This window comes from Solanum dulcamara, chromosome 11 (genome assembly GCF_947179165.1).
Source record: "Solanum dulcamara chromosome 11, daSolDulc1.2, whole genome shotgun sequence".
In the NCBI taxonomy this organism is placed as follows: domain Eukaryota; kingdom Viridiplantae; phylum Streptophyta; class Magnoliopsida; order Solanales; family Solanaceae; genus Solanum; species Solanum dulcamara.
The window spans coordinates 42,533,902-42,560,008 of record NC_077247.1 but is presented as its reverse complement, the minus strand read 5'-3'; the positions used below and the strand labels follow the sequence as shown (position 1 = coordinate 42,560,008).

Here is a 26,107-nt window from a genome sequence, read left to right as displayed (position 1 = left end):
TAGTTTCATACTTTAAGTTTCAATTATCTCAAACTCTTGGTTATTCTACGAGGTATTAGTGTTTGCTTTGGAGCAAGATGTATTACGTCAACTCATGTACATGGTTCATTTGGTTTGTTATCTTGTTTTTAAGTGATTATCATTTATTTTTATTTTTAAAAAATCTTAACGATTAATCGATAACCGAATTAATAATGATAATTTTATAACATATTTAAAACTCAATAATAATTAATAAATTTTAAAATCGAATCAAATCATCATACTCAACCGGCTATTCTACAAATTAACTAGTATTGTTTCGTGACGTTTATCTTTCTTCTTAGAATCACAAACTAAACGAAATCATTTTCTATTATTATTTTTCCGTAATATATTTTCTGAACCATCCGATATTTGAAAATCGTGAAACATGTGAATACAGAATACTCTTGTGATGCCTTTATCTACTTTGAGGGTTAAATAGTAATTCTCTATGAAAAAACATATAATAAAATTTGTGAATGTCAGATTCTGTGGTCACTTTCCGTCAACTCCACGGCTCTTCTCCGTCATCGTTCGCCGCCTTCTTCCGCCTTCCTTTATCCAGAAAAAAACCACAAAGTTCACCCTATTTCTTATTCAATTTCATTGAATCAAACTGTAAATTTGCCCTCTAGTTGACTTTTATCTTCAATTTCTGAAATCTGCAATTTGACGTTGGGGGAATGGCGATGTTATTAGAGGAGCTGATAAAGTCAATGGAGATGTGGCTGAAGCTCATCAAGAAGCCTCAGGAGTACATCGACCCAACCCTTGACCCAGTTCTATTAGTTCCCGGTGTCGCCGGGTCGATCCTCAACGCTGTTGATAAGAAAACGGGTCGGACCGAACGGGTTTGGGTCCGAGTACTTGATGCCGATCAGGAATTTTGTGACAAGTTATGGTGTCGCTTTGACCCTTCTAGTGGTAAGTTAAATTTAGGATTTTTCACTAGCTATTTTGTAGTTACTGATAATTTCTGTTGTTGTGCTCTTAAAGGCTGTATTTTTATGTAGTTATCTTATTTATGAATTAAAAAAAGGGAAAGAAGAAAGCTGGTATTATGTGTTAATTTCCTGATGATTTTTCCCCTTCTGGGTGTAATGAAACAGGTAAAACTGCCAATTTAGATCCTGACACAAGCATTGAGGTCCCGGAAGACAGATATGGATTATATGCTATTGATAATTTGGATCCTGACATGGTTGGTTAGCTGCCTTGTAGATCATACTAATGCGTAGTCATTGTGTTGAAATTGTAGAAAGTTACTTATTGATTCATTAGTGTTTATCATTTGGGAACCCATATATATAATCAGCAGTGCTGAGATTTGTGTCAATGATAAATCAAAATAACTATTTTGTCACAAACTAAACAATACAGCACTATGGATTGGGGTTTTACGTGCTGAGTCAGTATTAGGAGGGATAGAAATTGGAATTTGCAAAAGAGAAGGAAACACCCAAACAGCTTTTCACCTCTAAATTCTCGCAAGATCCTAGTTTTATTACCTCTCTGAAAGTTATTGTGTTTGAGCATTTCATTGTCCATGTAACATTTATTTTGAATAATGGAGTATTCTTGTAGACTGGTATATGTATCTCAAGGTAATACCTCATGCAGTGGATTGGTCAGGTGTAGTAGATCTTCGACTTGCTTTTCGGCTAAAAGATTTCCAGTAAGTTCTTTCTTGTCAGAGATGCAGCAAGGACAATTAAGTTTCTTTCACCTGCTAGTCATGTATTATTTCAAGGGAACAAGTGGACAACATTACGGTTTTTAGAAATGCACACAGTAATCAGCGTAGGTCTGATTTCTTTCTTCAGTTTTATTGAAAAGATAAGTTATCACAAAGAGGAGTCATTTTATAAAGTTCCTTACCATTAAGGGTGACACGAGTTAGAATGCAGTTAGGTTAAATCCTTCTGATGTATAGGCATAAATGGTCAGGGGGACTGTAATGGATTAGTGGCCAGGACAAAAGTTCTACAATGCTAGAACCTTCGAGAATAAGAGAGAATGAAGGGTTCATTCTCAAAAAGAAAGAATGAAGGGTTTGTGTCTGGAAACCAATTTATCTTTTTCTTAATGATTCAGTTGTATGTGCTAAGATATTAAAGTCAATATAGTAATGAATTTTATGAAATCAGAAGTTTGACTACTTCACTTCGTCCTCTTTTGCAGATTATTGGGTCTGATTGTGTGTATTATTACCATGATATGATAGTTGAGATGCTCAGCTGGGGTTACCAAGAAGGAAAAACGCTATTTGGGTTTGGCTATGATTTCCGGCAGAGCAACAGGTAGCTGGTGGTCATTTAATCTCTTGCTTAACAATATGCGGGCAAGATTAATAATCACATACTGTCGATGTGGTGTTTCTCCATTAGCGTATCTTAATATTGTTTACTATCGAGGGTCTTTCGGAAACAACCTCTCTATCTCCGTGAGGTAGTGGTAAGGCTGCGTACATCTTACCCTCCCCAGACCCCACTTGTGGGATTCCACTGGGTATGTTGTTGTTGTTGTAATATTGTTTACTATATAAATTTACCGGGTGACTTACTCAGACATTACTATTACATATGTATTATTTTTGTGTTGAAGACGTTTCCATATGTTAATGCTGAAATTTTTCCTTTTTTATTGTTCTCCAGGCTTCAGGAAACAATGGAGTGTTTTGCTAAAAAGCTAGAATCCATACATACTGCGTCAGGAGGCAAAAAGATAAACATCATAAGTCATTCTATGGGTGGTCTTCTGGTCAAATGTTTCATGGCTCTCCACAGTGATGTAAAACCTCTTTCCCTTTCTTTTTTGTACTTCTGCCCTGCTACTTCACTTCCCAACCACTCTTCTTGGCACTAAAAATATTTATTTTAGTTTTAATCTTGTAATGATTGTCGTATTTGCAGATCTTTGAAAAATATGTGAAGAATTGGATTGCAATAGCTGCACCATTCCAAGGTAAGCAGCTTTTTTGTCATTTCAAGTAAGCTGCATTTTATCCCAATGATGTCTCCACATGTTTCTAGTTTAGGCAAGGTATATATTTCAGATTAACTTTTCTAAGATTTCTTTGGACATGTTTACCTCATCTATCTATACATATACATGTTACAAATACACTTCAAATCTCTTTACATGTAAATATAGATGCCTCCCCCCCTCACTCTTATTTTTTAGGAGGTGGAGGGACTAAGAAAATAGACGTATTGCTGATGAAGTAGTATTCACTGTGGTGTTGAGCTTAGGAAATGTATAATGCTCGGTTCCTTATTACTTGTTTAAATTACTCCGGAGAGCTTAAAAACTTGAACATCCATTTTTTATATCGCAGCACATCTATATCAACAGCTCTTTTTCCTTCGGTCCTTTTTTCTCTTTTTATCTTTAAACAAAAGGTAAGAACTTTTCCATCAGTTCTGCTCTGCACTTGGAGCTCATCCAGCAGTATGAAGATCCTTAACAGTTAATATCATCAACAAGTTAACCCCAGGCATTTCAGAAGCTAGCCTACAACTGACAGGACAGTGCCAAATAAAAAAAAGAGATGTCTGTGGTTCTCTTATCTCCTTAGTTCACAAAAAGAATTTACTGCAAATCTGAAGCCTCTTATCTGAAAATTTGACTAAGACATGAATCATGACCAGCATCCAGTAAAAACAATCTACCTTCTAGGGCCCTTTGGGTCTCCAAATCATTTTCCTAAGCTATTGAGGGGAGTTGCAGAATCCAATAGCTAGACTCTTGTAGCATGACTTCACATAAAAGTTTTCACTTTTATAAAAGCCCAAATTAATGAGCCGGCACCATCTGTAGCTGAAATTTGAAGACATCTGTTTCCTTCTGAAGTATAACAAATATCCGTTCTCTGATCTACACTGAGCTGTCGTTGCCTAATTGTTAAATGGAAAATCTATAGAAGAACACTTTTAGACGTGTGTGATCTAGCCACGAGTCTTTCCAAAACTTAATTTTCTTTCATCCCCAGCTTATGTTTTCCCTTATGAAGTAAATAGGCCACAGTTTTGCTGTCCGCTTCCTGACTCCTACCCATGGAAGATTATTGTCTAGTATTAAATTTGATACATGTTTTTTTTTTTAATTTATGATACATGTTTTAGTAATGTTGAAAAAGGAAATGTTATGTTATACTCCCTGCGTTCCATATTAGTTGTCCACCTTACTATTAAGTGTTGTCCCAAATTACTTGTCAATTTACAAAATCAAGATGAAATTAATTAAATTTTTCCCCATTTTACCCTTACAATTAATTCTATATTGAAAGTGTAAACAAGTTTGTAAAGTTATAAAAAAGTTTCTTAAGGGGTATATTAGTAAAACTACCCTTTTTATTTGTGATTTCTTAAGGGGCGTGTAAAGGGGAAAGTGGACAACTAATATGGGACGGAGGGAGTATGTTTCAATTTTCAATTTCTAGTTTAGTCTTTCTAAAAAAGTTCTTAATTTTAAGTTAAAAAATCAAGTTTTAAAGTTTATGTAAATTGTTATGCCTAATTTCAAGTATGTAATTCATAAGGTATGGAGAATAACTTGTATCTTTCTATTTATGAAGACAAGAATACAAGTAGATACGTTTCTATCAAAGGAAACTAATCAAACTAAATCTAGGAAATCAACTAAGCATCTGCTCCTATAATTAAGTTAGCTATATGTGGAAGATATATTTTTACAGCTATTATATTCTGCAACAATGTATGAATTATGTTTTGGCATGGTTGAGTAACTCTCTATAGAATGAGAAGAAAAAGACTTATTGACATTGATTAGCAAAGAACGATGATGTAACAACATAAAAGTAATCATATTTGTTGGTATTACTTATCAAAAAGAAAAACTAATCATATTTGCATATCGAAAGCCAAACGCCTTGTTGTGTAGTAAACTGGTATGCATTAACTTCAAGTTTCAGCTTTGAAGGCTCGGCCATTGAAACAGTTCTTGATAACAATAGGTGAGATTGGTAAATGATACTTGTGAGAAATATAGGAGAAAAATATTATTGAATTGTGTCTACATTATTACACAGAGACCTTATTTATAGACACTACAATACAATCCTTTACCAAGTAGGATACTATTTACTATTTCTATTCCTATTTTAAGTAGGATTGTATATACATATTTCTATTCTAATAATACTCAAGTAATGACTTATCTTAATTCCTGTCTGCTTAATGTAGCGGAAGCTTTTACTAATAAATTTTTCTGTCATGCTTGTTGGGTAAGGTATTCTAACATGTAATAAGGCCTTAGGCAATCACAGGAAAGATATTGGTAAGACACCAGTACTTTAGAGCTCGAACGCATACTATAGGCTTACTTTTGAACCTAACCGAAATAAACCCAAAAGAAAATTGAAGAAAGGATATTATATGTAACAGATCTTGCTTTTGATCTTTGAACATTTGGAGGCAAACAGTCTAATAGATTTAATTATGATTTCCATGAATATCTATACAGGATTCTACTGAAAGCACAGATTGTAGATTTCAGATCTGAGTTACAGAACTAATATTTCAGATCTGAGCTTAAATATCTAATTGTCTGCCTAGGAATGTTTCTACTGCTTATTTATTTTTAGCATTACTCACCTTTTAGAATGGTAGCTTTTCAGGATACTGATTGTAGGAGAATTTGCATTTTGTAAATTTATGCTGTTATCAATTTGGTGGAACCTTAGATCTGCAAGGGATGATATCCAATCTTTTAGGCTATAACTTTGGAATTAATATTAGTGGTTTTGTTTCTTAAATTCTTACGTTCCAAATTGTTGTAACTTAATTACTCTGTACCCTTGTTTTGTCCTTTTTTCTGACTGTAAGCTAATATCAATTAGTGGTGCCGGCGTTGTTTATGGTGTTCTTTTGTGTCTTGCTGTTTTACAATTTGATATTCTGATTGATGTGATTCGTCTCTGTGGTTGATCACGTTACAGGTGCTCCTGGATATATTACCTCTTCATTATTGAACGGAACGTCATTTGTGCATGGGTGGGAAGAGAGGTTTTTCATATCCAAATGGAGTATGCATCAGCTGGTTTGTGTTTCAATGCCACTTGAATTGCATTATGATCTATTCTCCTTTTTCTCTCTTTCCTCCATCCATTTGCATACTTTGTTATCTAGATTTCTTGTTTTGTTAGCCAGTGCCCAGTTCAGTATCCTTTTCAATCATTACAGAGATAGTCATTATTTCTTCTTTGTTTCTTCCATCTTGTTGAAATTGTTGTCTAGATTTTTATATATGTTGGTCAATGTAAAACTGTCATTAATGATAGGCGTAAGTACGGTTTTGCATATTTTCAGAGGCTCTATGTTTCTTAATTTGATTTAGCCCACAGTGCTACTCATACATTCATAGGCGTGATTTTGTTGATAATATATTCTCCATTCTGATTATTAGGTGTGCCATTTGTCTTTTTCTTGGATAGTTTCTTTGATCTATTCTTTGGTTAGACTCCAGTTGCATATTAAGGCATCCATTATTGGGAATTTGTCTAGCAACATGGACAAGAGGCTAGTTCGTTTATAATTTTTTTAGCAAAATATTACTCTTTTTGATAGATCAATTACATCTGATATTTGGTCTTGCAGTTGATCGAATGTCCATCAATATACGAATTAATGGGGTGTCCTGATTTCCACTGGGAGCATGCACCAGTTTTAGAAATTTGGAAGGAAAAATCTAACAGTAATGGAGAGTCCACTGTTGTACTCGAGTCTTACTCTCCACTAGAAGCTGTATCAGTGTATGAGTTAGCTCTTTCAAACAACAAGGTGAGCTGGCCATGGAATAACATGTCAAACAATTTATACTGAAAAGCTGGTGTTCATGAGGTTTCCTGATTGCAGGGTTTCTGGATAGGTCATAGACTTATCATTGAAGTAAAATGGGTTTCCTTTTTCCCCTCTTGAGCTGTCTTTATATGGACCTTGAATCACACACATTATTGTTGTTGTTCCATCTCTTTGGAAATTGAAGGGCAACTATAAAAATCATTTATTTGTCTTTGCAGGTTTCTTATAATGGAGAAAAAATTTCTTTGCCATTCAATATGGAACTCTTGAAATGGGCTAATAAGACCCGAGAGATTTTGTGCCATGCAAAGGTTCCTGATAAAGTTAAGTTTTACAACATCTATGGGACCAATTACGAGACTCCTCATAGTGTCTGGTACTATTTTCTTTCTTAATTATTTGGATCTCAATTTTTTACTTGTCTGAAGATGGATGTGAATAATGAATATTTGTAGTTTATATATTGTTGTTGTAGTTCTAATTCATGAGAATCTGGTAACTGAATTGGCTTCTTTGCAGTTATGGAAGTCAGAATGCACCCATATCTGATCTTCAACAATTACCATTTGTCCAGGTAATTGTTTTATTTGACTTTGGACTGGTCTGACTGGATACTGAATTATGTATTTTCATTTTTTCCCCATTATTTTTTCACACTGGTCTCTCTGACTAGCATTTTTATGCATATTCACAGGCTAATTACATATCGGTTGATGGAGATGGTACAGTTCCAACAGAATCTGCGAAGGTATATGCTCTACATTTTGCTTCATGTAATCGTGATATGAATCTGTTTTTAATTACATTTCTAGAGAGATCCTCAATAATACTTTATACCATCTTGTATGTTCTCTTTTGCTTGCCAAATTGGAACCAATGTATAATAGAACATGGTATGCACTGTTTTTTTAAGTTTAAAGGTGTCACACTTCCTTTCTAGAACTAGTGTTATATTTTCTGCTTGGACTTGGGATGTAGTAGGGGGAGAACGGAAGGAAGGAAAGCATACAGCGTATATTTGGTTATAGCAGATTCTTTAGCCTAGGTCCTTTCATGTAATCTTAACATGTTGTGTTTAGGGTTAATGTGCAATATAAACATTTCTCATTTTTGTCATTCTTGCCTCCCTAAATTGCTCATACTGTTAAAGATGTTAATTTGCATGAGATTTTAGCTTTAGTTATATGCCTAGTTGCATCTTTAAAGTTAAGCATCTTAGATCTGTTGGATGTTGGAATCTGCCTAAAGTTCACTTTGAATAAGAGCTCGTTAAAAACTAGTACCTTCAGGGACCAGGTGTGGTTCACTTTTTATTTCTGGTAATGTAAAAAAAGAAAAAAAGCCGCTCAGACAGTGAGGTGCTTACCAGGAAGATGTGGATTCTCGATGATTTCCTTTGGTGCCTCTGAAGTTTGAGCTAGTGCTATGTAAGGGCTACCAGCACAAGGTTCCTGTCAAAAGGAGAAAAAATTGGAAGTAATTAAAAAAAAGTTTATTTAAATTTGAAACTGTGGCCACCATTGGATTTTTCTGCTAACCTACCCTGCACACTGATGTAAGAAGCGATTGTTTACTCTGCTTCTATAGCTATCTGATCCTGACAAATGTTAAAGTTATATTGTTTAATGTGCTACCCTTCTCAAAAAATATGGTTTAATGTGCTATACTTTTTGGCAGGCTGATGGGCTTAATGCAGAAGCTAGGGTTGGAGTCCCTGGGGATCATAGAGGAATCATCTGTGACCGCCATGTGTTTAGAGTGGTCAAGCACTGGTTAAGAGCAGATCATGATCCTTATTACAATCCAATCAATGATTATGTTATCCTACCCACTTCATTTGACATCGAAAGGCACCACGAGAAAGTCTTGGATGTAACCTCTGTTAGAGAGGAGTGGGAAATTGTTTCAGACAGCCAGGATGGCGAAGAGAATGCAGCTAGTGGAAAGACAAAGGTGGGTTCTATATCTGTCTCTCATGTCGGAGGCAACAATACTACGTTTGAAGAAGCCCATGCGACTGTCATTGTCCACCCTAAAAATGAAGGTAAGCAGCATGTAAAGCTAAATACCATGTCTGTCTCTGCAAGTGCTTGAAACTTATTTTACCACAAGGTCAAAGGTGCTCTATTGTTGTGTATCCATCTGTCTATTCTTGGTGATTTCTTCTGTATATACAAACTAGTCGAATTTCTGAATTCTCAAGAGATGAAAAGGCAATGAAGCACTGGACAGAACCATGTATGTATGTATGTATATATATGTGCATATTGAATATAATCAAGTATGTACTGTGATCAATCAAATAAAAGACTTGGTTTCTTGTTCCGCACTTGTAATTTTATATACCAATGCCAAATGTGAAACCACAGCATGTGTTGATGACGCTAGTTTTAAAAAAATTAACTATGGAGGAGTTGAAAATTCAAGTTGTTGACATGGGGATGGAAGTTCAAAACTCCATCTGAAAAGGAAAGAGAAGTTAGTGAACGAGTGATTACCGAGAATAAGCCAGGGGATACAAGGATATTGGTTACAATTAGCAAATACATATGGCTCTAAGGCGTGAAACGGAGACTTTAAAGGTAAAATTATTACAAGACAACTAAAGGATTCTTTGCAACTATGTGAAAAGGTTGTGAAGTTTCTAAAATTATCTGCACAATGCACGCATATTGTGTTGCTCAAACATTATTTTGTATTACTTCCCTGGAATGTTGCACATTGTCTGATCTTTCTTGAGTTAAGAGATGGAAAACAAATGGCAATACAGTAACAGTTCTGGGGACTTCCTCCACTTCATAGATGTTGTATGAGCTTCACAGAAATGATGCAACCAGATACAAATAGATACACTTCTCTCCTTTAACACATTTCTTACATATTGTACAACTTAATATCTAACCTCTATATGTAGTTCAAGAATTAAAAGTGAAAAAGAATAATAATAATAATAATAATAATAATCATAGTAATACTCATACTGGTGGGAGGCTTAAATAATACTCCCCAAGTCCTCCCAGTTCAGTGCATGACTGAGCCTCCAAGAGACAAATGAAGCAAATACAACGAGGCAATTCTTCACTCTTTTTTTTTGGGCAAACGGGGACTTGTCATCGTCATTGTTTCCTTCTCTTTGGTTCGTGCTGCTCCCCTAACTGCAAAGACACATACATCTCTTTATCCGACCTTCTCATCACTGAACGCCTTTTCAATTCCCCATTTCCATGTTGAATCCCAGAGACACTTGGGATAAACTGATGCTCAATGCAGGGAGTTGCTTTATTTCCATCCTGAATGTGAAAGTGTTTATGCTCGAGTGGCGGAACTATCCCTTCATCAGATTCATCGTCAATGGGATCTTGTCGGACATTCAAATTGATTGGTTCAAAGTTCTCCTCAGCTTTCAATTGAATCCGCTCTGCTGGAGACGACCCTCCAACAGCAGAACCAATACCCGCAACTGATGCATTTATTTGCTCTTGCAATGCAACTAATTTAGAGGAAGTGAATAAAGGAGTAGACTACAGAGATGAATAATAAATTGACACAGAACAAGATAATTTGAAGGCAAAAATTTGAAATCCAAGATTTTATTAGACTGAAAACAATTTTTATTTTGGACTTTTATCTCCAATCTTTTTGTTCCATCACATTCCACAAATATTTCCTCAAAAAAACCAAACTGAAATTACTGGCATAATAAACCAATATAGTCATTTGTATAGACCTATCCTTCCATACTGGGGACACCTTTTAGAGAGTTAATAATCTTATCCTATCCAAGGGATTCTATAATGTTAAGCTGGTATTTTAACAACATGACCATGCAAAAAGTAACCACATATTTGGTGAGTCGTCCTCTCCCAGAACCACACTCCCTGTATAACCGTTTTCGTGGTAAGGGAAAGGGTTGGGCTTCATGCCATATCATGTCAAAATCCTGACAATTTTTAAAATGGAAGTAAAGATAATATCGACCACCCTACCCGGCCCCGACCATAAGAAAAGAGAAGCTCGAGATGAAATTATTAACTATTTATTTTTTTTTGATAAAGGAAATTATTAACTTGTTAAAAGTTCAAAAAGTGGAAGAGATGAGATTCAAATGTAACCAGAGCTCATATATGACTAAGGACCATAAGATGCTGAGAGATACCAACCTTGGAGACTCTCGTTGGATGTAATGAGATCAAGTTCAAGAAGATCAAGGAGACGCCCCAAGTCAACCCCACTAGTCCAATTCTCAGGAGGTTGGCCAACTTTCAATTTTAAACGACCTCGATTGGCAGTTCCACCCCAAATTATTCCAATAGGTCGTGGCTTCTCCCCGTCTGGGCTAGTCAAGAGAATGAGGCTACCACTGTCACCTTCAAGATCAAATGTCTGTTGGTTCTCACCAACAACTAGAAAATCTGTAAAGAAACAAATTCCTTTTTCATCATTATACTCCAGGGCATAGGCCATAATGTTCCCAGTCGTTAGACCAGAGCTCCTTCCAACTTTCACCACTTGCCTACCAATGACGCTACCAACAGGAGACTGTAAGTCTATTTTATTGACATCACCTATGTTTCCTATTCCTTTCACAGACGTCGTTACATTTGACATGTTGAAATCTTCGGCAAATGGAATAAATGCTCCATCAGCTCGAACAAATGTTTCTGCAAGATTCAGCATAACAACCAAAATACATGGGGTGTCAGGATCCACTTTGAAACATTACTATTGTTCAATTGGGAAAACGTACGATACAACAAACTGCATTTAGATTACCTGGGTTTGTACCAGCAAATATGCCATACCAAAGATCATCTGTTATGAAGGATGTAGCCCTCTCCACAGCACCTAAATACACCCCAGGTCCCAGGCTAGGTGGCAGAGGATGAAACATTTTCTGGCTTGGATAATCCAAGTCAACTGCTACATGACGATTGGTAAGGAAACCGACCTGCCTGATTCCTGTCCGACTTTTAACAATTGCGCCCAAGGTTCCATATGTTTCCTGACTAGCAACCTAGGACAGGTGAAAGAGGTTACTTGACAATACAATATTATGAAACCAAATCACATGAGACAATAAATCTGTAGGATCAAGAAAAGTAATTATGTTTATCTCAGTTTCCTTTTTGGGTTGTTCAACATGGGCTTGGTGTCAACATTCTTAAAGAGGAATTTTTCTTTCTTAATTAACTTTTAAACATCATAACTAACTTCAGAAGTTACACTTGTCCCACTGCTAAGCTTAAAAAATCTCCAATCAATAGAAGTACCTCTGTACCAATTCGATGGCCCATTCTCTTCAATTACTTGCAATTAATCTCTAGTTAATAAATGTTAGGTCCATCCTAAATAGGGAAAAAATGAGACAAAGAAAGTACAAAATTTAGTGTTGTAATGCAGAGAGTGACGGAAGAAAAGGTGTATTTAGTATGTTTGTAATCTTGAGGTTAAAAGTTACTCCGCGAAGCTTAACGGAGGAAATTGCAAACGTCAAATATTTTAAATTCAGATCAAATCGCTTTCACGGTAGGCTCACTTCAAATCCACTTTTTGTCTCTACATCACAAAAATGACTAGGATTATATATGCAAGGAAAAGAGGATTAGAAATACATAAATGGCATACTTTGGTAAAGCTATAAAAGCAATCCATCTTAGATCAATCAACCGGTAAACCATTTAACCACTGTTTACAATAAAATGTCACATTCTAATAATGTCACATTCTAATAATTAAGAACTTATATTATATCTTTATTATCATGTCCTACACTAAAATATAGAAAGAACAGATAGAGATCTTTCATTCAAATCCCGCTGCCACCAATAAGAAAATATTTTACTTGATAGGTCCAAGAAAAAGAAATATGTTAGCATGTGAAGGGACATGTTATAGAAATAAGTGAATAAAAAAAGCGCCCTCCTTTAATATTTTGAACTTTCAAATGAGGTTTCAACACAATTCACCATATGACCCAACAAATACTTTATCAATGTTCCATCAGTTTCCCTAAAAGAACAAAAAAGAAAAGAATATATGCCTACCATTTCAAAAAGAAACGAATATGTGTCTAAATGGCTGAATTGTACTCTCCATCATTATGTGAAGATGTTTGTCTAGGCATGACAAAAAACTTTTGACATGTAATCCAAAAATAACCCTTTTAAACGAGTGGTGTTGAGAGTTACACATGGATTTTTAATTTTCCTTTCCTTATAAGGAATGAACTTTAATAATAAGTGGATCCCAACAAGTTATGTCATTACGGGTAAAAAGAGGATGCTAAAATTAGATACTTTCCAAAAAGAGAAAGACGTCATACTTTTAGGGACATACTACAAAGGAAAATGTCTCACATCAAATGGGACAGAGGAAGTAATGAAGATCAAATCCACAACGACAGTATGTCAATCCATGAAAGTCTCTTGATAGTTAACAATCATAATTGTAAGAGCAGCAACTCTTCGTCTCTTAATTCATAGATGTTCATTATGGAAGACATGCCAATAAGATAAATGATTAAAGTCAGATTCAGAAGTGAAAAAAGCAGAGTAAAGATATTTGAATTCAAATAACATAATTCTTAGGCTGGGCTGCAAAATTTCTTCCCTACTTCAGCGGAATAAGCTGGCTTTTATTCTTTCAGATAGTTCCCCTTTTTCAACTGGAGTTGGGCCCTATTTTTTATTAACTCGTTGAAAAGTGGAAATTAGTCCTCGGAACTGACCCTATAGTAGCTCAATTTGAAATTATTAAAAACTAAGTCAAATTGGTCTTCATCTTCACCAGCTTGATGAACGAAGAGTTGAATAACCTTATCTTCGGTGTGTTCTTCATCAACTGCATATCTGTGTGTTTGTGTAGCCCAACTTTTTATTTACTTCTGTGTGTTCCATCTCTACTATTACATTGCTAGGATTTGTTATGAGTTCAGTTTCCTTCTCCAGTAAAACCCAGTAAGAATAATGACCATCTTCAATCCATACAGTAGAGAATTCGCCAATTCGGTGTGTTTCACTAGTCTTCGACCAGAATTTGACCTGGCATGTTTATATCAATATCCAAGTAGCCTCTAGAGCATCACCAATTTGTCAAAACATATTAAGACATCACTGATGGATTGGCAAACTCATCACCAATACATTGTTTTTCTTCTCACAATGCAGCAATTAACTTTAAATGACCATCGGTTAAGCATTAAATACATGTTATCTATCCACTAGTGACATTCTGTGACACATGATTAGCTTCCTTTTGATGGCAACAAACTGCAACAGAGCATTGACAAATTAGGCCACCTTCCACCATTACACTAAAAGCTCTCATAGCCAAGATGGCCATTACTAGCTTCAACCTTGCTTGGCAGTTGAAATGCCACCAAAGACGTGTTCTGGAACTCCTTTCTCTTCTCCAATCCTCCACTATTCAGACTGAACATCCTTTAATTATCCACTATGCTCCTCCGGCAGATCACATCTAGCATGAAGGATAACCTAGGTGCTACGTCCTTGAACGTTTTCAAGCTCTACACCTCAACTCACTTGAAAAGATTTAATTTCTTGAAGTCTAGCTGGCATTCTAGAAAGGAGGAGAAAATTCTTTCAAGAATAGATATGTGCCTTTGTTTCTAGTTGAATCGGGAACTTAAATAAAATAATCCTCGATTTGTCAAAGATATGACTCTTCTTAATGAAGATAGAAGGAATCTCAAAACATTTAGCTAATAACCAACTACGCATGAATGTCAGGATTCATGAATTAGAAAATCCTCTATCTAGTACCATTTGGAAACAAGGTAACCACAATAATCTTCTAATATGCTTCCAATAAAAATAAGAAAAGTACAAACAAACAAGATGTGGGAAAACGGGGCTCTCTTTCCGACTGATATGGAAAACTCGAACAATAGTTCCTCAATAGAATAAATAATATTTGCCTAGTTTACATCTTAATATCTCAACTTGATAAAACACATTTGGACAATCTCTTTATTATATAAATATTTGTAAATTGCTCACTAGGAGACCACTTTTTGCCTGTTAAACCACTGGTGAGGAAATTGTGCTACCTGAAAAAAGGAGAGAGGATCTTGCAGAGGTGCTTGATGTTTAAAAAATTTGAAGGTGTCAGAGCAGTCTTAAGATGATGGGTACTGGATAGACTATAGAGAAGTACAGAAATTTACGGTAGTTGATAGTAACTGAAGAAGAGACTAATGATCAGATAGTTTTGACTCAAAAGTTCAACCTTTGGTGTTGCAGTGATTGATAATCACATTTCATGTAAGTTCTGGAAGATTCATATAGAAGAAGGATAGAAAACTGATGCTTTTGTTATATTGGTAAATTAACGATACCAGTTTGTCGATAAAAATTGTATACGTCGGAAATATAGAAAGGGAAAAATCCTGAGATTGATGCCCTTGATACGATATTTACAATTTCAGAGATGTGAGTTCACTAAAATTTCATTTACGGATTTCACCATTTACAGAATAGATTAATCCCCTCCATTGGTTTCTTCATGGTGATAAATACAGGATCTATTCTAATAACTTGGGGAAAAAAACTGTGCTACAACACTTCCCATGTGAGAGAAAAGGATTCCATGATCCTGAACCTCTCTTACCAGGGAACATAAATCCCAAGTTCATCCAAGATTAGCAAAAAGTTTCTTACAGATGATGTGTTGATCAAACATGAGTTAAATTTTTTAATAAAACAGTTGATTACTAGGAAAGCATGTAAAATAATGCCAAATTTCTTCCCTAACAAAGTAAGCGAAAAGTTGCCAAACTTAGCACCAGAAATCCCACGCTTAAACAAGGCAACTGGTGTGAGTTTCAGCCCATATTTTGGTCTTGAATTGCAGCAACTAAACAGCCCCTTTGTGGGCTTGAATTTCTGCACTTTAGGGTTCCATGTAGGCCCCAATATTCCTCCTCTTGGGCTTGGACTTGAACCATGAAATATTTGTTGCCCTTAGCCCATTCTTCTCCACAATTGTTGAACTCGTTCTTGGGATCTTCTTCCATGATAAGCATCTTCTTGATTTCCTAGTGAAGCCCGACAACCTTGGCTTGCAACTCCTTAGCTTGAGACCTTGACGACAGTCTTCTTAGTTTTACTCAACTCACTTCATTTACCACTAGAGGTCACACCAAGGGCTCCTGTTTCTGATTCTTTCCTATAGTTTTGTGTAGGGTTTAAAGGGGATTCTGACTACATTATCCATTGATGATACTACGATATGCCTACCATGTTTCCATTATCAGACTATCACACCTAGCAATATCATTTTACTCTGATGGATGTCAGCAGAAATAATATTCACCACAATAAGATAAAGAACTACATAAAAGGAAAAATGCATCATTACCAACAGGCAACAATGAACGCTTCTATTTGATGTAATATAGTATAGAGGCTGAAGGTGAAAAATCATCAATTAAAGTAGATGCAACTTCCCTGGCTTAAAGGGCGGAACTGGATGCATAAGGATAGAGTCCGGAGCCAAAAGGGCAAAATTTTTTTATCAAAATTCCAAAACGGAAAATAAATGTGGCTCAGTGGTTTGGGCTTGGGACTTCCATGTTGGAGGTCTCAAGTTCGAAACCCCTTGCCGGCGAGAGCAAGGGGGTTTGCCTTCTGGATCGAACTCGTCGCATCGGGCTTGCCTAGTGCGGGTTACTACTCCTGTGTGATTTGCGAGTTATTGTATAGGAGCGGAGGATTTACCCTGTGCGCACCCAAAGAGTAGCGGCTGCAGATTTCCCTTGTCATAAAAAAAATAGAAGGGAAAAGGCGCGTGAGCCCTTGTGCCTTGCCCCTTTGACCGTTAACGATGTGAAATAAAATGTTTGTGACAAGGCGCAAGGGCCCTTGGCATGTTGGGCCTTGTGCCTTACTGTAATTGTGGGACCCTCCCCTTTTGTCCATTTTCCACCCCAGTCGACCCCAACCCATTCTCCCCTTTAATATTTCATCCAATATTAATTATGATTTACCTTTGTCTACATTCCATTAACCAAAAAATACTTTCATTTTAAGACTGTCCTCAAATCCATATGAATGCATAAAAGAATCCAACTTAAACTACTAAAAGTGCTTCTGATTTTATGGGGAAAAAACTTATAACAATCCCATAGAAAAGTCCTTGTTTTTGTATAAATTATTGTGTTAAAAAAATGATGGCTTCTCTGTTTCAAAATAAATGTTATCTTAATAAAAATTATGTCTATTAAAGAATTAATAAATATAATATATATTTTATTAAACTACCTGGGGTAAGGAGGGGTAAGTTGGTTAAAGGAGCATCTAGACTGAGAGTTGGTTCTTGGAACATTGGAACGTTAACAGGCAAATCCATAGAGCTAGTTAAGATTCTAAAGAAGAGAAAGATTAATATAGCTTGTGTCCAAGAGACCAAATGGGTAGGTTCTAAAGCTAGGGAGGTAGACGGGTATAAGCTTTGGTTTTCAGGTAGATCGAAATATAGGAATGGGGTAGGCATTTTATTAGACAATGATCTAAGGGATCAGGTAGTGGAGGTCAGGAGAGTCAACGATAGGATGATGTCGATTAAGGTGGTAGTTGAAGGGAGCACATTCAACATTATTAGTGCTTATGCGCCACAAGCGGGCTTAAGAGAGGAGGATAAGAGGCGCTTTTGGGAGGATTTGGACGAGTTAGTGGGAGGTATACCACCTACTGAGAAGCTTTTCGTGGGAGGAGATTTCAATGGGCACATCAGGTCTATTTCAGGAGGGTATGATGATGTGCATGGAGGCTTTGGCTACGGGGTCAGAAATGGAGGAGGCATTTCACTTTTGGAATTCGCAAGAGCTTTTGGGTTGGTCATAGCCAATTCGAGTTTCCCAAAGAAGGAAGACCACTTGGTAACATTCCTTAGTTCGGTGGCTAAGACTCAGATAGACTTTTTACTCCTGAGGAAGGTCGATAGAGGTCTGTGCAAAGACTGTAAGGTCATTCCGATAGACAACCTTACAACCCGACATAAGCTTTTGGTGATGGATTTAGGGATCAAGATGATGAGGAATAAGAGGGTCGGGGATGATCGATCTAGGATCCGATGGAGGAGTTTGACCACTGCAAATGCCCTGGAGATGGGAGAGAAGTTGAAGGTCATGGGGGCTTGGGATAGTAATGGGGATGCGACCAGTATGTGGGATAAGACGGCTAGTTGTATTAGGACTGTCGCAAGGGAAGTGTTAGGAGTCTCGACTGGTAGTCGTAGTCGGCATCGAGGAGACTGGTGGTGGAATGGAGAAGTGCAAGAAATGGTGAAAGCAAAGAAGATGGCGTACGCAAAGTTGATAGAAAGCACAAATGAGGTGGAGAAGTGGACGAATAGGGAACTTTATAATATAGCGAGAAAGGAGGCGAAGTCAGCGGTTTCGATGGCAAAAACAACAGCTTTTGAACGCCTTTATGCTGAACTAGAAGAGAAAGGTGGGGATAGAAAATTGTTCAGGTTAGCCAGGGCACGGGAGAGAAAGGCACGTGATGTGGACCAAGTGAAATGCATTAAGGACGAGCATGGAAAAGTATTGGTAGACGAGACCCTCATTAAACAGAGATGGCAGTCCTATTTCCATAAACTTTTGAATGAGGAAGGGGACAGAGACTTTGTGTTGGGAGATTTAGAACATACAGAGAGACGTCGCGATTTTGGGTATTGCAGGAGTATTAAGGTCGAGGAGGTTAAGAGTGTCGTTCGTAGGATGCGCTGGGGAAGAGCAACCGGACCTGACGAGATTCCTGGGGAATTTTGGAAGAGCACGAACTCGATAGGTTTGGAGTGGTTGACTAGGTTATTTAATGTCATTTTTAAAACGGCAACGATGCCCGAAGAATGGAGGTCGAGCGTTATGATCCCTCTATACAAAAACAAAGGGGATATCCAGAGTTGCAACAACTATAGAGGTATTAAGCTACTAAGCCATACTATGAAACTGTGGGAAAGAGTGGTAGAGATGAGGGTGAGGAGAGACGTGTCTATTTCAGAGAACCAGTTTGGATTTATGCCGGGACGCTCAACTACAGAAGCCATCCATCTTATGAGGAGACTGGTGGAGCAGCATAGGGAGAGGAAGAGGGACTTGCATATGGTATTCATCGACCTAGAAAAGGCTTATGATAAAGTTCCAAGAGAAATACTATGGACATGTTTGGAGGCTAAAGGTGTACCTGTGGCATACATTAGGGTGATCAAGGACATGTACGAGGGAGCCAAAACCAGGGTAAGGACAGTAGGAGGGGACTCAGAGCACTTTCCAGTGGTGATGGGGTTGCATCAAGGATCAGCTCTTAGTCCTTTTTTATTTGCCTTGGTGATAGATGGATTGACGCGACAAATTCAGGATGTGGTGCCATGGTGTATGCTTTTCGCGGATGACATAGTCCTGATCGATGAGACTCGCCGCGGTGTTAATGCTAAGCTGGAGGATTGGAGACATACCTTGGAGTCTAAAGGGTTTAAGTTGAGTAGGACAAAGACAGAGTACTTAGAGTGCAAGTTCAGTGAGACACCTCAGGAGGTTGGCGTTGAAGTTAGGCTTGGTGCTCAGGCCATCCAAAAGAGAAGTAGTTGCAAGTATCTTGGGTCTATCATGCAAGGCAGCGGGGAGATTGACGATGATGTCACACATCGTATTGGGGTAGGGTGGATGAAATGGAGGCTCGCTTCCGGAGTGCTATGTGACAAGAATGTGCCACCAAAACTTAAGGGCAAGTTTTACAAAGTGGTGGTTAGACCGGCTATGCTGTATGGGGCGGAGTGTTGGCCAGTTAAGACTTCTCACATTCAGAAGATGAAAGTTGCTGAGATGAGAATGCTGAGATGGATGTGTGGGCACACCAGGAGCGACAGGATTAGAAATGAGGCTATTCGGGACAAGGTAGGAGTGGCCTCGATGGAAGACAAGATGCGGGAAATGCGACTGAGATGGTATGGACATGTGAAGAGGAGAGACACAGATGCCCCAGTGCGGAGGTGTGAGAGGCTGGCCATGGATGGTTACAAAAGAGGTAGGGGTAGGCCGAAGAAGTATTGGGGAGAGGTGATTAGACAGGACATGGCGCAGTTACAGCTTACAGAGGACATGACCTTAGATAGGAGGGCGTGGAGGACCCACATTAGGGTAGAAGGCTAGTTCATAGTCTCGTTATTCTTCTCTATTCATAGGCGTAGTAGTGCATTACGATCTCTTGCGCTTTGACTTTTGATTTCTGTTATTTCTGTTATTATTTATTACTTTCTATGCTTTGATTACTCTATTTTACCTGTGACGCTTTCATTATTTATTTAATCGTTATTTGTTATTTGTATTTATTTATTTGTATTTATTTGTTATCTATTCGTTATTTGTTTGTTGTTTTTCTAATAAAGCTTTTAAGTTCCTATTCTTATCTATTTTTTTTTATTATTATTATTATTTTTTTTATTATTATTTTTTTTATGCATTTATGCTTTTACTGAGCCGAGGGTCTCCAGGAAACAGCCGTCCTACCTTGGTAGGAGTAAGGTCTGCGTACATTCTACCCTCCCCAGACCCCCATGTTGTGGGATTTCACTGGGTTGTTGTTGTTGTTGTTGTTGTTGTTGTTGTTGTATTTAGTAAATATCTCTTGAAAATTGAACATTATTAAGAAAATTAAGTATAAAGGTAAAGTTGAAAAAACATGTATGGGCGTTTACTTTTAGCCTAGGTAAAAGGCTGCAAAATCAACTAAGGTTTATTAGGTTTTTGAAACATAAAATTTTGAGCCAAAAATCTAATAAATATGAATACATACAAGACAGTGTAATGAGTAGATTTATCTGAGAAAAAGAAGAGAAAGAAAGGAACAATCCAAAAGCATTTAAATAATTATTTATACATTCAATTCCCAAGATTTCTATATCCTTTTTTTATTTTATTTTAGTTTATAAAAAGAAAATCGGTGAGTCAGTTTTGTATAAGAACAATATGTTAAAATTAATATAAATTATGATAATTAACAATTTAATCACATAAAATAAAATGAAGTCAATTATTTTTACCTAAACTTTAGCGTAAAAAGGTACAAAGTAGTGTTGGATTTTTTAACTAATGTAAGTATATATAGACAGATATAGTACATATGAAAAATATAATATGTTAGTTAAGGGCTGAATTAAAAAAAATAATGGCCTAAGGGATTGGTTGGGAAGGGGGGAGGGGGGAATGCATTGACTTGGGAAAGAAAGAGGAAGGGGGGCCCACAAATAGAGTAAGGCGCATGGGCCTCTGCGCCTTATAAAGCATTTTGAGCCATGCGCCTTCCTCTATAAAATAATTAACGCCATTAACGGCCAAAGAGGCAAGGCGCAAGTGCCCATGCGCCTTTGCCCTTTTGGTTTCATCCCAACATTTATTTGCCGTTTTGGAATTTTGATTTAAAAAATTTGCCTTTTGGCTCCGGACTCCACAAGGATAGACCACAGACTTATCCTTAGGAGATTTATCCAAGCTTCGGAATGGGATGAGGTGGCAACCTTCTACAGAAAGTTTACAATGTTGACATTGTAAAGGACAGTGACAGGATGAAGCGGAGAGAACTAGCGGTAGAATGTTTGTCCAGGATATCGTATTACACAACAAGGTAGGAAGCTTTGTGGGAGTGTATTTGAGGAATAAGGCTCCCAAAAGTAGCTTTCTTGGTAAGTGCCAAATGGGATGCTAATCTAACAGCACACCACTTGAAGATAATGGGCTGTCTAAAGATGAATAGCTGGTGTATGTGCAAAAGGAACAGGGAGGACATGAATCATCTACTCCTTTGTTGTGAATTTGCAGTAGTGCTATAGAGTTCAGTGTATTTCTTGTGTTCTTACTTCTTACCATAAACAGTGGAGGAAACCTTAGTGACATGGAGATTGAACAAAACAGGGAAAGAGAACACCCTGAAGAAGCCAATCACCTTTTTCTCAATTGCAAGACCACATCTCAGCCGTGGAATATAATTTTTGCTTTACTTGGCATGTGCTGGACTATGCCTTTCTCTACTCAAGACTATCTTATGTTCTGGGAGCATGGGACCTAAGTTGCGCGGACTCTTCACTTTCGATGCCGCACCCGTGTCGGATTCTCCAAAAATACACTACTTTTGTAGAATCCGACAGGCACGCGCTGACAATTTTAAAGAGTCCGAGCAACATAGCCTGGGACAGAATCGGATTAAATAAAAAAGGCTTCAAGCTGTATGGTTGACTGTCTGGTTAGAAAGACAACAAAATTTTTGAAGGCAAAGGACAAACATTCTTAGCCTTAAGTTTAGAGCTAGTTTGTTGCTAGCTTTTTGGTGCAAACTGGTTTTGTACAGGATACATATGCCTTGTTAGATATGATTGAGGAATTACACAACTTGTAACTATGTTTCGAAGCACTTGCTTAGTTCTTATTCACTTTTAATACAACATCTTATTACTATCAAAAAAAGATGAGGAAGTTCACGCAACTAGCCTGCGTCTGCATTCTTTGGACGATCTAGGGGAAAAGGGACAAAAGAATATTTGATGGAATTGAGCAACAGACATATAGGATTAAAAGTTTAATATTTCACTTTCACTTTTGTGAAAAGGAAATGATCCTACGGTAGTTGGACAGATTTTCTGGAAGCTCGGTGCTACACACTTGTAATTTTTTTTACACTATCTTGATGCATAGTAATGAAAGGACATTCTGATCAAGAAGAGTCAATTACCTGGGAACCAGAACCAATGCATGGATCACTTCCCCGTAAACCATCAACAAGTTCAGTATATAGCTGTTCCTTTGGAGTTGCTGCCGGTGCCCCAAAGTATGAGAACTCCACAACATCGACATCACACCAAACACCACCTGGTCCCTGCCCAATTTACAAAAGATTCTCAAGCCCAAAAGTATTGGCAGAACAGTTAGACTTCAGAAAAGTCGATGAACCAAAGCTGGCCCGGACACCACCGTTATAAAAAGAAACAAAAAAATGTTGGTGAATCTGCTGAACTTTAGTGCATGTTAATGTAATATATCCTATCTCGATTTAGACATGGGATTTTTCACTGTTTGGTGAAAGACTTTTACTACTTAACCACGTTCCATGAAGAACAAGGACTGTTAGCAGAATAAACACAGAAGGGTAATGAAAAAAATTGATAGGAAAGCCTTAATCCATTAGTGCCACCTAAGCAATATAATCATCACATTAAAACTGTTTATACTAAATGCAAGAACAGGGGTTCCAACAAGATTAAACCTCAAGAAAAGCCGGTAGACATTGGACAAGGTTGAGCCATTGCCTATGAACTTTTCTGGCAACAAAGACAAGAATAGCTGGTATGTCTGTCAAAGCACCTCGCCGGATACGAAATCCGATTGCTGTACCAAGACTAAAGCGGCGCAAATTTTTGCTATGGAATGCCCTAATGGTCATAACTTCAAGCAATGTTGTAGCTTGCTGTCCCGTGGGACGTCCCCCCAAGGTTTCAGGTAAAACACCCTTCTGAAGGTTACCAAAGTAATTGGCCCGGTCCTCAGCAGCATCCAAGCGGCAAGGCCATGAAAAGTAGGCAGCATTGCTCTCAGCGACCTGACAACCTGATGCAAAGGCTTGCAGTGGTGGTGGAATTGACAAAGGAAGGTGGTTGAAATAATTTCTCTCCAAATCCAGGGCTGACTCCTCTGATTGCACAGATCCAGAGTGATTGAATCCTAAATCCAGTCTATCCATATTTTGAACTTTCCTGTCTGGTAATTCATTAAAACATCTGCTTAGCTGCGAAAGCTCCCCCTTATTCAACCTTGAAAGGAAATGTTCTATATGAAGTACTAGTTCCATTAATTCGAATAAGCAAAAATAAACACGAATAGAATAGGATTAACAAAATTAACCTTACCACATCCATACTGAGGCACCTTATAACATTATACAAACTAAAGCAATCAATAAGCTGCACCTGGAATTTACATTAACATGAAGAAGCGTTAGCAAGAACAGAAACAAAAAAAATGCTAAGAAATCCCAAAATCTACTGAAAGAAAGCAACTTGTGCATTTCCATAGGAAAGCAAAGATACAACCAGAAACCAACAAGCAACTTTGTAAGCAATATAGGTCATCATATCTAGAAATAAATGCACCCTTTATTTTGTTCTCACCTCCATATATACCACCATAACCAAGCTAATAAATACAGAAAAAACATTCACATAAACAAAGAGAATATCTTACACACAACTGTAAAAAATCTCTTAGCACCAAAAACAAAAAAAGTCAATATTGAGCAGGAGAAGTCAAGTGTAGAATTAGGCAAATCCCATGTCAATAAAACCTATAAAGATTGTAACTTTACAATCAAATTCAACAGAAACCTCACCTGTCAGCAACAATGGAGTCTCTGAGAAGGTCAAGTTAATTCAATAGTAGAATTAAGCAAAACCCATATCAAGAAAACCTATAAAGATTGAAACTTTACAATCAAACTCAAAAGAAGCCTCACCTGTCAGCAACAATGGAGTCCCTGAAAAATCCCCAGAAAAAGTGCCCTAAGATAGACTTGATGAAGAACAAGTCCACCCCTTTACACTAATCTACCAGATTAATAATCCAAGAAAATTTCCTCCCTCAATTGAATAACCCCATTATGCAAAATCTGCAGTAGAATCACAATCCAATGCTCTATTTGTCCGTGCTTGTGCGCGCGTGTCTATGAGTCTCTCACTCTGTGTGTGAGAGAATGAGAGAGAAGGGGGTGGGGTGGGGTGGGGTGGGGGTGTCAGAAAAGAAAAGGAAGAAACAGGAAAAAGTCCAAATGCAAAGAAAGGTTATTTTGAAAAAAAAAACGAAGAAAAATAACCAAGTATGTCTTAGTATACACAAGATATACTCGAGTTCGAATCATGAATACAAAAAAAGTCACATTGAAAGTACTATCTTCGAAATGGATCTTGCAATTCAAATATAGTTGAAAGCTAATGGAGCATACGGGGTTGAACACCAAGTGAAAAAACAAAAGAAAAAAAATATATATTTAGCTTGTCTCAATTCATGTTACACAATTAAAATTTTGAGAGTTAATTGAGTTTTTTATTTAAAATGTTATGTGTTTTTAAAATATTTTAAATTGTTAATTAATTTGAATTTAACATTTTTATGTAATTTTTAAATATATAAATTTTATTTTAAAAAACTTAAAGCTTTTATATTTAATTTTAAAATCAATCTAAATTTTGAAATTTCTAACTGTCTCATAACTTGAACAAACGGGCACTTATATAGTGATGGAAAAATAAACTAAGTATTTGTTAATGTGTTAAAAGGTAAGAGAAAATCTAAGAAAACGAAAAGAAAAGGGGGGAAAATCATAAAGAAAAGATAGTTTATTTTCATAAATTGAGTAAAAACATAGATTATCTAGAGTATTATTTTTCTTTTCTATTTTTAGCAAGTGTATCCAGTAAATAGTATGTATTGATGCAAAAAGTACCATTTGTTAATGAGATATTTTTTCCCAAAACCCTTTTTTTATTTTCTTCTTCACTTTTTGCTGTCACTGTCATTCTTTCTTTTCCTTTTCTTTCTACTCTTTTTCATTTTTTTGTTGCCGCTCATCATTTGTATAATCACTACACAACACTTTTTTTATAGTTAAAATTAATTCAGTTTACAAAATATCTCATATTTAAAAATTATAATCCAAATAAAAGATAAATATTTTATCCTTAAAAAATTATTATTTATTTTATCTTAATTTATGTAATATTATTTTTCTTGATATAAAATTTTTAAAAAATAAAAGCCTTTAAAACATGTAGTCTAAAACACTTTTTAATTACATGTTTGAATATAAAAGAATAATTTTAAAATAATTAAAAAATATGTCATATAAATTTAAATAAAAAATTATAATTAATTTTATTATTCAAATTAATAGACTATAAATCACACGAAAATAATAATTATTGCTCAAAGGCTCCCTTCACATTTCTTTCTAGTTCTAGTGGGAGAAAAAGGCAGAAGAGGGAAGACTACCATTGCAAATTAAATTGGGCAAGTTACATATTCAAAAAATAATTTCACTCGCTATATATATATATTTTGTATTAATGTAAAAAAAGAAATTGACTATTATTTTGATGAGCGAATATACAAAGTAAAAATTTCAATTAATAAATTGCTATCAAAAGTTAAATTTTATTCTTCTTGAGATGAAAATAATACTATTTATTCTAACACTAGGTTA

General features: G+C 36.5%; 2 protein-coding genes across 7 annotated transcripts; one reads left to right on the top strand and one right to left on the bottom strand.

Annotated features, from left to right (window-relative positions):
* Positions 1-463: 463 nt before the first annotated feature.
* Positions 464-9,170, top strand: LOC129872162 (lecithin-cholesterol acyltransferase-like 4). Its single transcript, XM_055947043.1, has 11 exons — positions 464-948; positions 1,134-1,225; positions 2,206-2,324; positions 2,679-2,814; positions 2,937-2,988; positions 5,984-6,084; positions 6,642-6,824; positions 7,064-7,221; positions 7,365-7,419; positions 7,540-7,593; positions 8,523-9,170. The coding sequence occupies exons 1-11, from the start codon at positions 708-710 to the stop codon at positions 8,937-8,939; spliced, it is 1,608 nt and encodes a 535-aa protein (XP_055803018.1). The 5' UTR covers positions 464-707; the 3' UTR covers positions 8,940-9,170.
* Positions 9,171-9,606: 436 nt separating this feature from the next.
* On the bottom strand, positions 9,607-24,621 carry LOC129872160 (protein NARROW LEAF 1-like). Of its 6 annotated transcripts, none has more exons than XM_055947039.1 (7): positions 24,365-24,621; positions 23,763-23,822; positions 23,123-23,666; positions 22,592-22,735; positions 11,619-11,859; positions 11,006-11,506; positions 9,607-10,323 (listed from the first exon to the last, which is right to left on the bottom strand). In XM_055947039.1, the coding sequence occupies exons 2-7, from the start codon at positions 23,765-23,767 to the stop codon at positions 9,962-9,964; spliced, it is 1,797 nt and encodes a 598-aa protein (XP_055803014.1). In that variant the 5' UTR covers positions 23,768-23,822; positions 24,365-24,621; the 3' UTR covers positions 9,607-9,961. The 6 variants fall into 6 exon arrangements, with proteins under 6 accessions (XP_055803014.1, XP_055803015.1, XP_055803012.1 ...); XM_055947040.1 differs by having other exon boundaries at positions 9,607-10,305; XM_055947037.1 differs by having other exon boundaries at positions 9,607-10,335; positions 24,365-24,620.
* Between the last annotated feature and the right edge of the window lie 1,486 nt (positions 24,622-26,107).